Here is a 12,658-nt window from a genome sequence, read left to right as displayed (position 1 = left end):
GGCTTTACATCATGCCATGAACTGTTTTCTGGTTTTCTACACCTGCATAAACTGCATTCACCATTCCTCCTATTAGGTCTTCATAGCTGGACTTTTTGGCCTGATTCATCCCTCAGTGTTGTTCATTTTCATTGTGCTCACTAGTCAGTGAGAACCATGGCAAGGGCAAGGGCAGAACATGTTTGGTAGGACTCAGGTATGGAGATAAGCCCTGCTAGAGCCAACCTGACACTGCTCCTAGAGGAGAAGAGCTGTGCTTTTTCCCCTCCCCTTAAAAGATCTTCTTTCTGCTCTAGAGAAAATGTGGTATCAGCTCTTCCCCTGCCCTTGATGTTTTCTCTTTGGGGACAAGGCGCTAAGGGTTTTTCAAACCTGTGTCCCTGGGCAGGGAGAGCAGTGGGGACATAACCAGGGTTGCTGTGTGTTTCCCCAGAGTGCCGGGTGATGAAGGGCAGCCCTGCAGCTGCCACGGGCACCAAGTCCTCTCCCACCCCTCAGAAGAGCTCCGCCAAGAGCCCAGCGCCCATGCGCCGCAGCAAGTCCCCAGCCGATTCAGGTAACCATCAAGATGGTGAGTGATTGTTTTTTGGTGTCTGAATATTAACTGTGCTCAAGGGAAAACCCTGAGATTAGCTCAGCTGGGTAAAAACTTGGTTGTAATAATGCCAAGGTCATGGGTTCAATCCCCTATTGTGGGCCATTGACTTAAGAGCTGGACTCAGTGATCCTGTGGGTCCCTTCCAACTCAGAATCATCTGTAAATCTGTGAAAGACTCACACTCTGTGTGTTTGCATAGGAAACCCTGGTATTTTTCTGAAAACAAGAAGCTGGTGCTGCAGGGGCACTTAATAAATATTCTCTGGTTGGTTAAGAGCAGTTGTGGCTTGAGGTTGTACCACCCACAGTCTCACAGCCTTCTTCCTTAACAACATTTTAAAAGAAGTTTCAATTTCACAGGCAGGAAATCAAGGCCCACAGTGCTCCCAGATGTTCTCTATAGATAGAGACTGATTTAGAATAACCTCATGTGCAAGGCAAATGGTAATTATTGTACAAGTCAGAAGTGGCTCCTTTAAATCTGTATTTAAAGAAGACCAGTGACCTTGCAATTGGAGAGCTGGTGATGGGTTTATCAATGTTATACTGATACATTAATCCAGTAATAAAAGAAAAGGGAAATAGGGATTTGCTGCAGCAGTTTGCACCATTAGAAATGCCTCCCTCGTCCTTCAGCCCCTGGACTTGTGGTGTGGCACACGTGGAGGGCTGCAGAGCCTCTCAGTTGAAGGTTGGGCTGCATATGTAGTAATTCTAGTAACTGATAGTTTTTGGAGTCATGGAATGTTTCTAGAGCCATGATAGATCTCTAGTGTGTCATCTGCTTGCCTGTTCTGTTCCAAAAGAGAACCAGACATGGCCTTTCACTAAAATGGCCAAATCACCAAAAAGGCACGTCAGGATTCCAGGGGAGCTTAATAGCTTGGTGTCAAGTGACCCACAGCATTAACACAGGTGATATAAAACAGAAACCATTTTTCACCCTCATGCTAACACACTGCACATTGCATGGAACACCACACTACAGCTGACCATCAGTAGATACTGGATTATTGGATAGGAATTTCTCTTGACAGAAATCAGAAGGATTTTCCCCAGGAAGCACTTAATTTTTTTGAGGCCTCTTGGTTGGTTCTTTAGCTACTTAAAGAGAGTGTGAAATTGGTTGGCACATGCTGAGAGTCTGTAATTTTAAAAAAAATTCTCTGTAGGGGATTTTGCATTCATAAAGTTTTCTTCAAGATTGCAGCATTTGTTGTTCTTATACTCAAGCTTGCTATATTCTAAAAAAGCTTTTACAATCCCAAATGTATGATAAGGTTGTGTGGGTACATTGAAGGCATGGTGGAGATTGTGTTGTTGATTTAAAAACTCCCAAACTAACATTTAGTGATCTGGGAGTCAGCTCATGCATGAGTTGTGAAACAGCATCGAAATATTTTCCACAAGCATCAGTACTAATTGCCACCAGAACTAGACATTATTGCATGAATTTATAGTTTAATGTGAAATGGCAACTATTGTGTTCCTGATTTTAACTGATTGAGTGACTTACAGAAACAGAATGGTGAGTCATCTGATGAGGTTTAATGAGCACAGCAGAGCTTTTCAGAGGGAGATTAAAATAACCTGAAATGCTGAACAATAGCCTGTTCCTGGAGTTAAGGCCAGTAATGAAGGACAAATCAGGTTTCTTTAATCCATCCAGACAAAGGTCTTTCGTACTTTCCTGTAATTTCAAAGCAGGAAAAAATGACAGCCTGTCCTGTTTAATATGAATGAAAAAACACTGGAAGTTGGGCGACTTGTTTACTCAGAACAGAGAGAAAAAAGAATACAATTCTGTATTCTTGTCTTAAATTTGTAATAAATTAAGTGGATTTACACATCATTTAAGAGTAAATATTTACAGTTAGGTGGATTTTTCATTTAAAAGGCAAGGAATACTGAATGAAGCCTGATTAATAAAAGATTATCTGACCTTTTTTCCCCCACAGAATTCTCACCCATTTAATTTCTGAAACTGTTTAAAAGTAGTTTTACTTCAAATATATTATGTTTTTTCACTATGTGTTTGCTCTCCTACCCATTTGTACCTTTTATCTTTACTGTCTTTCACTGCTATGGTGATATCAGATATATTGTCATTTCAGACCCTGGAGTTTCCTTGTTCTGTGTTGTTAGTTTTTGCTCTTTGCAGTTCTTCTCTGTGCTGTTTCTGTACCCTTCCCCCTCCCCCCCAAAGTCTCCAAGGCCATTATGACATAACTGGGCACTGATACCAAGGCAGATTGAGAGGTAAATCTCCATTTTGCTAGAGTGAAAGAAGTCTGAAGTCTCCTCATTACAGGCATGCTGAAGTTACAGAAAAGGATGTTATTTTGTTGCATTTGTCATCCATTCCCCCATTAAAGCATATGGAAAATGGTAGGTTGTTTATCAGCAGCAAAAATGAGAATGCAGTGGAGTTCCATGTGGACAGTGGTTGCATGCACTGCCCACAGAGGCTGCTGAGGCTTAAATCAGGTTGATAAGAACTAATATATTCTTTGACTGTCCTGGTAGCAAACTAGGTAAGTAAGTGGTCAGGTCCCATTCCAAAATAACATGGACTAATTTGGAGCAACAGAGAACACATAAACAAAATAATTTGTTAAAAGCATCAGGACAAAAGGCCATGCACAGAAGTGCAACAGCACAGAGAGTGCCAGCTCTCAGCTGTAGTAATCTGAGTGCACTGGTTGAATTGGTCCCTTCTGCCAGAGGGAATTTGCCTCCTGCCTGGATATGTCATGGCCTTGCTGTGAAAAGCTCAATTCCCCCTAGGCAGCCAGAGCTCTTCAGCTCCAAGGGTATTCAAAAAGTGAGGTAGCTAATCCACAGGAACATGTTAAACACTGTTTGCGTGGCATGGTACTTTTCTCTTTATTTGCCATACAGTCATTTAAATGGACAAATGAGTGAAAATTGAATGAATGAATGAAAATTAAATGAATGAATGAAGAACAAAGAGGTTTCTTGCTATAAGCAGATGGTAACAGATCCCAGTCCTTATATTCCCAAGGGGATCCTTTCCTTCTCCCCTAATTAACTCCCAATCCATCTATCTATCTATCTATCTATCTATCTATCTATCTATCTATCTATCTATCATCTATCTATCTATCTATCTTGCTTCTCAGCAATGCCAGTGTATTTCTGGTTAGATTCAGCAATTCCTCCAGACTCTGTGTTGCCCATTCAATCATGGGGCTGTTTTCGCCTCTTGGTGCAGTTTAACTGGAAGACCCTGGCTGCTTTGCCAGCAGTTCCCACTGGGCTTCCAATACATCCTTTATTTTCCAATCTCTTTGGTGCTGGAGCTGTGGCATAGCCTTTGTCTGTGTCCTCACCCATCTCTCAAATCATATTCCTTCCAGCAAGGTGCCATTGGCAAAATACAGGAGGATTTTATTTCTCCCTCTACAATAATGTATCCAAGTGCCATTCTCTATCTCCCAAATGTTAGCTAGGAGAGCTGAACTACTTTTTCATATACCACGTGTGACTTGAGATTGGAAGGGATTGGTGTCTCTATCTGGCCTTAGGTGAGCTTGAGTTACTGTGTTTCAGTACAAACTGAACATGCAAGAAACACACAGGGAAACTAGAGAAAATCCAGGAGAAATTTTCTGTAGAAACTGCTCTGGGAGGAAAAGTTGAAGGAAATGTACTGGCTCAGGTTAGAAAAAAGGAAGATTGAGAAGAGATAATGCATTTGAAATATTGAATGGAAGATAAGAATCAATTTTCCTGTGTCTCTGTCAGGGATAGGACAGGACACTGGTTTAGTCTTTGATAAGAGATTCATAGATCAGGTGTTGGGAACACTTTTCAATTATAAGCAACTTAATCACTTCATCAAGTCTCCCAAGGAGCCTGTGAGTCCCAGTCAGACTTGGTTCAGTTAAAAAATAAGATCTCTACTGATGATGGCCCAAATACATTTGATCCCAATTTAGAGCACAAAATTGCGGTCACAAAGTTTCTATGGTATTTCTAGCCTTGATTTTATTTTCTATGGAGGCAGCTTTTCTAAAAGACAGAGCAGTGAAATCCAGACTAAACCACACTTGCAGGATAACATAGAACTCCCTCTCCTAAGATGACAGAGGAAAAGTGAGCATAAGGAGGGAAGTCTCTGCACTGCTTCTATGGGCCATGAGATTTAAGTGGCATAGGATCTGCATGAAGTTTGGCAAAATTCCTTTAACAGACTGCTCCAATAAGAACTCAAGCCAAGCAAAAGACAGAGCTGAATCTCTGTGGAGAAATACAGTGGAGAAAATAATGATGTCATTTGCCATCACTTCTTTGTTATAAAAATATAAATTTGTTTTACAGTAACTCACATACAAAACAAGAGTTCAGTTGTATGAATACATGTGATGTGATAAGAGAGTTTATGATTTTTAATAGTAGCCACAGGTACCTGAACTGAAATTTGAAAATGGCTTTGTCCAGTTTTGCCTTGGTTTGGCTCAGGGAGAATGTGAAGAGGGCTCTGAGGCACTGCTGCAGAACCTTAATTTGTCAGTCCTCTAATGGAAAGGTATGGATAGAGGGACAAAAGCACAGTCACAAGGCAGCAGCAATTACCAAGACAGACACAGGACGTCAGTCTGTCCTGACTACAGAGCTGGCTCCCCAGGGTCATTATATATGAATGTGTTAAAAAGGCAGCAGATGTCTTTGGGATTGCACGCAGGAGAGCAGCTTGCTCTCTGCTCACTGACAGTCAGTCCACAGTGCACACCCAGGGAGAGATCCCCTCACAAAACCTGGTGAGAAGAGGGTCTGGTGAGAACCAGTACTGCAGAGCTGAGTGCTTGGAAGTTTGGAGGTACCTGAGTGAGGGATGCTTGTGCAATCAGAATTCTTCCACTCCTGAACAAACGGTACAATGGAGCCTTTATTTTTCCCATGGCTCCTCTGTCCTGGAAGGCAGCAGGGCTTGTGCTCACTAAATGAGCTGCTATTTCTACATTTGCTTTATGCTGTCCTTCTTCTGGTTGTTCCCTCTCTTTAATTTCTTGGTGACACTTCAAACCCTGACCTGGAGACAGAACTATCCATGTATTTCATGATTCTTTCTCTCTCTTGAGGTGTATGAGCATGTGCTCCTCAAATTAGGAACTCATCTGCTGAATCCAGGGAACCCCAATCAAGTGAGGAGCATTAACCTTACTTTACAAACTGATAGAAATAGATATCTCCAGACATTCTGAGCACCCACTGTGATCCTTGGGCCCTGATTTTTTCAATTCTGTTCATTGATAAAAATAGGATTTCAAAAGATGGACCTCACTGGCTTCATTCATAGGTCTTGGTGCTTGTTGTCACTGGAAATTCAGATGGAGTCCCAGTCATCCAAGTAAGCCTGAGCAACACTCAGGGAACAATTGCAGATGGCAAGTTTGGCTTGAAGGGATCCTACAAGAAGGCTGAAGAAGGACTTTTGACGTGGGCATGGAGTGATAAGACAAGAGGGAATGGTTTTAAGCTGAAGGAGGATAGTTTTAGATATTAAGAAGAAATTAGGGTGGGCAGGCCCTGGCACAGGGTGCCCAGAGAAGCTGTGGCTGCCCCATCCCTGGAAGCGTCCAAAGCCAGGTTGGATGGAGCTTGGAGCAATCTGGGCTAGTGGAAGGTGTCCCTGCCCATGTCAGGGGAGTGGGATGAGATGGCCTTTAAGGTCCCTTTCAATCCATATCATTCTGTGATTCTAAAATATCTGTGGGAGAAGAAGACAGAGAAGTCAGTTTACCTCGATCTTTTACAGCCACCTCAATCATGACATGATTATTCTCCCTCATCCCTCTCATGTGCTGGACAAGCCTGATTAGTTTCTCCTGAGTACAAATTACCTTGTGCAGTGGAGGAAATGAGGAGCCTATGAAAAAAATGTAGTGCACATGTTCGTGCAATTAAAGGATGTGTTATATGCCCATTAAGGTAGAGTGGGGTTGCAAAACAAATACAATGATGTAAATAATACACTAATAATAACTTGGTGGAAAAAACCCAAAAGAATTCAAGTGAAAGCTGGTTATAAAGAATGGTTCTCAATAGCTGTGTGTAAGTCAGATCCTGAGCTACCCTAAATCATCCACAGATTTTACTGGAGCAGCAGCATTATGCACCACCTGGGATCTATCTGCTCTTTGCCTCTTGTTAGTTTCTTGCATTTCAATTCAAAAGAAATGTGGGCAAGTTTGCTTATGAACACTATTCTTCATTAGCAGACATAGAGAAAATTAAGCTGGGCTTCTTAATTATTGCTCCTGCTGCAAAATTGTGCTGTATTTATAATGATATCCATCCGTCTCATTCGATTTCTGATTTGGATGTCACATCTGTTTTTTCGTTGATGCTCATAAAATATTAACATCCCTGCTGTAGCACTTAAAAGTCTCATTGTATTAGGGAATTTCTATCCTTCCCTGCAGCAATTACATCCGTTTGCTGCACACCAACTGCTGTTCTTCCAGTCTTCCTCTTTGGGGAAGGGAAATTTGGGTTCTTTGTAGAGTTGTTAGGTGGCATTTTTCATCTTAAGAAGGATCTGTGATGACTGGAAAAAAATAAAAGGCATTTTAGATGTTAGAGAGGGATTTTATCTAATAGAGATTATATTAGTAACTATTGTATCCCACATTTTCTTTAATAGGAAACACAAAGTCACTTGGTGAAATAAAATATAAAAGAGATCCAAGTTCTTTTTTACTGAATTACGTTCATTATTTGGCATATAGATAGAGAACTCTACTTTTTTCCCCAGCAGCCTTGAGGGCAGCTCACTTTGTAGGACTGGAGCACAGTGAAGTGTCACAGCACAGTGCAGGGACCAGCATGTAACAGTTTCTGCATTTCCATAACTAGTTTTTTCCCCCTACCAATAAAGAATGGTCTGAGTGGAATGAGGACGTAAAGGGTCACTCTCTTCCCCAATTATCTATAAACCATTATTTCTAGCACCTTTCAAGAAATATCCATTTTTTCAGTGAGGTGCATTTGCAATGTGAATAAAAGCTGTCTGTGATGAATAGCCTCCTCTTCCCAACAGAGGAGGAAATGCATGAAAATGAAGACAGAGGACCCACATCACCATGAATCTGTCGAGTCTGAGCTGCTGTGATGTGCTGGTGCCTTCTCCTTTGTCCTGTGGCTTAGATCATATGATTCTTTACGCTTATTTGAACTCACTTGTATGACCTCTGCATTTGAGCCAGTGATACTACAAACCTGAGCTACTGCCCCTCTTTCTCACAAGAAGGTAACAGAGAGAAGGAATGAGGCTGTCTTAGGCATTAAAGCAAGGGGTGTGCTGGTTTTGTTCTTAAAAATACAACACTCAAACATCTTACCGTATATTTTATACACTTCTTCAGCCTCCTCCAGACACTTGAGTACTTGCTGTACTTGCTTATTTTTAAGTACCTCATTTTGCAGATTCAGCTATCACAATTGAAAGCATAAGTCCCATGTGCTGAAATCATCCACCCTCCTCTGTGCATGCCTTTACAGTTAGAGACATGATATACAGACACACTGGGCACTTGGAGAGCAGGAAAACCAGCCTGGAGTATTACAGGCTTGTTTTCTGTGTAAAACATCAACACAATTCAAAATTCTTTCCTTAAGGGCAGGGATTTGTATATTTATCTGGAGGGCTGGCAACACTACAGTCATTTAAGAAAATGGCAATCAAAATATTTAGGGTTTTGTTTTGTGGCTTATGCCACATTATGTCTACATTAACATCTGGAGTAGGTTTGGAGATGTCACTCTACATAGACTTGATTGGGATATGTAGTTTAATGCTAATAAGGCCTCCAGCCTGCTGTTGCTTGGAGTGCAAAAAGAAAAGGCCAGAAAGGACAATATCCTTGGACAGAGCCAGCATGAGTCTGAATACCCTTCCCTCAAGTAAGGTGAAAGACCACTTGTACAGAGGGAGTTTTGTGTCTACAACTCCTGGTAACAAGAGGACCTACATCCCTGGAGATGATACACAATTTGTGAAGGACTAAATTCACTTTGTGTAAGCATGTCCTTAGAAATAGGTATTGTGACACCTAGCAATTATCAAAGATAGTAGCTTACCCCAGTGAACATCAGTGGCAGGAAAAAATCTATTTATCCTTATTCCATTTTTTTCTGCATCATATGCTATTTACTTTGATTCCTTTTTAGTCCAATAAATGCATAATATCTTGCCCTGACATAGACCCATGACTTTCACTTTTAACTAAAGCTCAGTTTGCGAATGCCTTAATGAACAATCCTTCCAAAAACCGTTTGGTTTAATTTTTTTTTTAATTGAGAACAACTATGTTTTTTTCAAAGCAGCATGAACAAATAAATAAACCCAAAAGATCACATTTTTATCCTTGCAAGAGGATTATTTCTTGATGTAATTCTCTTTTTCTTCCCCTGATAGACCATGTTCACTTCTCTGGTGCAGCCAGTGGAGGAAGAGTAGACCCAGCTCTGCCCTCTCCCCAGAGAAGTGCCATGTCACCCTGTGCTTCCACCAGGACTTCAGAAAGGCTCTTTGGCCATTTAATCCCACCCACAGCTACTACATCCAGGGCATTCCAGGCTGCTGTTTGTCCAATTTGTAATGGGTATAACTGACACATAGCATTTCTTGTGTAGGCTTCAGGATATCTTCAGCCTCTGGTTTCCACTCACATCCTTAAATTGTTTCAGAACATAGAAATTGTCTTTCTGTTTTTCTGGTGATTGGTATCTTGGATCAATTTTGTGAATGTTTCCTGTGTAAAATACTGTTCCTTCAATTTATTTTGTATTCCACTGTATTTTGCAGTCTATTACCCTGACCAGCTGAAAGCCTTGAGTTAGATTAATAGCCGTGGTGTTTGGTTGGTGTTTTTCTCCTGCCTAATATGAATAAACCACAATGTTTCTGTGTTAAATGTTTGGAGACCTTTGATCTCCCCAAAGGAGGAAGATCTTCCCCTGGCTTGTCTGACCTCTAGCCTCTGTCTTGTTTTCTGCCAGCGAATGGGACCTCAAGCAGTCAGCTGTCGACACCCAAATCCAAGCAGTCCCCGATCTCCACACCCACCAGCCCAGGGAGCCTCCGTAAGCACAAGGTATTACGTTTCTTATACCTTACTACACCTGTTTCTGCCTTAGTCCCCTCAGATTTGTGTGCCATTGAAGTCATGGCCATGTTCTGTGGAAGCACAACTCCTTATGTTGAAACAGTGGAGTTTGGCCCTTTATCTGAGAGGGTTGTCACTTCAGGCTCCAAAAGATGGTGAGCAACAACTCACTGGCCTGTTTCCTCTCCTGGAGTTATTAATGTGTGCTGGAGATCATCCAGGTGGATCAGAAGAGAGAACTTTGAGCTTGTATCACTATTTGAAAAAGTTATTGATGGATATGGTTTCATATAAATCCTCCTCCCTTGAAAAGCCTCAAGTGTTGGCACATCTGGTCCATTAAATAGCACAAGCAAAACATGTAACTGAAGCTCTAAGACATCACTTTAATGATGCTCCTCAAGAATTTATTTTTTTTAATTATTTAAGGGCATGCTCTGTTTTACAGGAACCAGGTGATTTTTTACAGCTGGTGTGGTAATTGTGTTCTGCAACAGTAGCTGATTTCCCTGTTCACAGTGTGCCTTACAGGTAGCACAGCATCCTAGTAGAGATCGGTAAACCTGTGCTGGCTTATAGATAATTCATGTATTGATTTATTTAAAGGGTACACCAGCTGTCACAGCTTTTTCAGTTCCTGTTATTCAGTGTCATTCTGTGCTGAGTTCAGACTTTCATTTCCATGGGCCTTTGCATTTCTGGAATAGCCACAGTGCTGCTTCCTACAGTCTTCACTTGATATGGAAGTTGGAACTTGGACATAAATGTAGGTATGAGAGAAGGTCAAAGGGATTTCTCTTTAATAATTAGAATGAACCTCTCATCCTGATTGGGACTTTGCAAACATTGACTTGAAATTCTGGAAGAGTAGTTTAAAAATTCCAGTAGTGCTGAGGTTTTGTAGTCAGCAGCCACATGGAATGTGCTGTGGGCTAAATTGCATGGCTGAACTCATTTTGGTTAACAAGGGGCTGAATCCAAATGAAGTCTGTTTTGTTCAGAACTTCGCTCTGATCTCAGCTGCTCAGTCTAGGTCTTTGGAAATGAACTAATTTTAACATAATATGTCCATATTTATTATTAATTTACAACTGAGAACAGAATCTGGCCCATTGTCTAAATTCAACAATTACTTGTGGGTATTCAGCAGAAGTAATGCTGTAAACTGCATCCTTTGCTTCAGCAACAAGGACCTAAAATGCTTTCCAAACACTATTCCATTTAAAACATTGGAGATGAGGATTTACTGCCTGGTAAAGATAAGTAAAACTCAACCTTTTTAATGTTTTATGTATGCTTTCAGCTGGCTGGTTTATGACCTTTCCCAAAGAAGCCCTGAAAACATTTGTAATAGATGGTGACTGCTGAGGGCAAAGCTGATCCAATATTATTTTCTCCACTAAGTTAAGCCAATCAGCAAACACAAATGCAGCATTTTAGGTTACCAGAATATTCATGCATCATTGTCTTTCTCCCAGGAGCAATTTCCTGCTTCTGATGAAATAATATTTTTCCCCCCTTAAAGCTCAAATGATAAATGTTTAAGTTGAGTACACCACAAAGTCCTCTTTACCTCTTCTTATATCAAGATTTCTGTGAGTTTCCTTCCTTCCTATTTGGGTTTTAATTCATTTTGCTCACAGTTATTACCCTGGTCAGGGTCCAAACACGTCCCAGGAGAGTGTTAGCCCTTGAGGTGGTTCCATGCAGAACTTTGAGGAAGTGAAATAAGATGGTTATCTCATAAAAGGACCTTGGAAAAGCTTTACATTCAGCATCTGATCCAAATGATAAACTTGGGATTATTTTCTTAACCCTTCTCATCGATCAGAAATGACTTAAAATAAGGACTGAATCATGGTACATGTAATTTTCCGGGAGATTTGTCCTGAAGGTCGCTGTCAAATCGGGGTAAGGCTCTTTATTGTGGATTTAGGTTCAAAGAGACCTGTTTAAGGCATGGTCCTGTGCTGAAATGGACACACCAATCCACAAACAACAAAAAATCACTTCTCAAACTTATCCCTGAACAGGCATCTTCTGGCACCAAGATGCTCTTGTTGCACTGTGTGAGTCTTGATTTTAGCCTTGGGCTCCCTGGACGACTGGTCAGCCCAGTCCAGTAACCAGTGCACAAGTCTTCCACCCTGTCCCTACCAACTGCACAGAATTGGGCCACTCAGCTGCTTCCTTATGCATGGCCAAAGGTGGAAACTGATTGTGAGAGTTAACATTTTGTTCTTTCTCCCTACAGGACTTGTATCTGCCTCTGTCTTTGGATGACTCTGATTCCCTTGGAGATTCCATGTAGAGCGACATGGAGCTAAATGTCCATATTGCAAGCGTTGTCTAAGATACAGTGAAGTACTTCTGCCAAAATAAGCAGATAGGTGACTGGTGCTTTCAAATCAAAGGACACACAGTTATATGTCATTTTTTTTCTGTGATTTATCCTCTGTGCCACAAATCAACACCTACCAGTCTATAGAGATAGAGGGATACCATTCATCTGAGTTACAGGGATGCAAAATGGACATTGTGAGAAATTTGGGGCATTTCTGTGCATTTCCCATTTTCCTCTATTATTTCTTCTTCTGCTGCAGCTATGTAATTTTCCTAGTGATAGTAAAGTAGTTCCCCTGGAAGTGTGTAAATGGATCCCTTGCTGACCAGTTTACAAGCTCAAGTAGAGCAAATTATATTCTCCACCTGTCCAAACTGCCAGCGTTTGCCAGCTCACCTGTTCCTCATTTACAGCCCAAATTTAGCACCTGCATACTAACTAGCACTGTTATTTTTGGAGGGCAGGAAGGGAAATTACCTACCAGTTTGATGCTTAATATGCCAGCAGAAGTTTGGCTGAGATTAGGAATGATTGTGTAAGATGCTAAGTAAGGTTAGTACAACAATTCAAATTATTCAACTA

At 41.2% G+C, this 12,658-nt stretch overlaps 1 protein-coding gene across 2 annotated transcripts in view; it reads left to right on the top strand.

The window, feature by feature from the left end:
• DCX (doublecortin) overlaps positions 1 to 12,199 on the top strand; it is a 70,674-nt gene extending 58,475 nt beyond the window's left edge. The window contains exons 5-7 of one of the 2 annotated variants that reach the window (XM_071569685.1): positions 434 to 556; positions 9,626 to 9,720; positions 11,987 to 12,199. In XM_071569685.1, the coding sequence (XP_071425786.1) occupies positions 434 to 556; positions 9,626 to 9,720; positions 11,987 to 12,043 (275 nt within the window). In that variant the 3' untranslated portion in view covers positions 12,044 to 12,199. Of the gene's footprint in view, positions 1 to 433; positions 572 to 9,625; positions 9,721 to 11,986 lie in introns of both variants that reach the window. The other variant, XM_071569684.1, reaches the window with a different exon arrangement.
• The last annotated feature ends 459 nt before the right edge of the window (positions 12,200 to 12,658 follow it).

Source organism: Pithys albifrons, chromosome 14, assembly GCF_047495875.1.
Source record: "Pithys albifrons albifrons isolate INPA30051 chromosome 14, PitAlb_v1, whole genome shotgun sequence".
Classification (NCBI taxonomy): Eukaryota; Metazoa; Chordata; class Aves; order Passeriformes; family Thamnophilidae; genus Pithys; species Pithys albifrons.
Note: the sequence above shows the minus strand (reverse complement) of the source record. Positions and strands in the feature narration are given on the sequence as shown.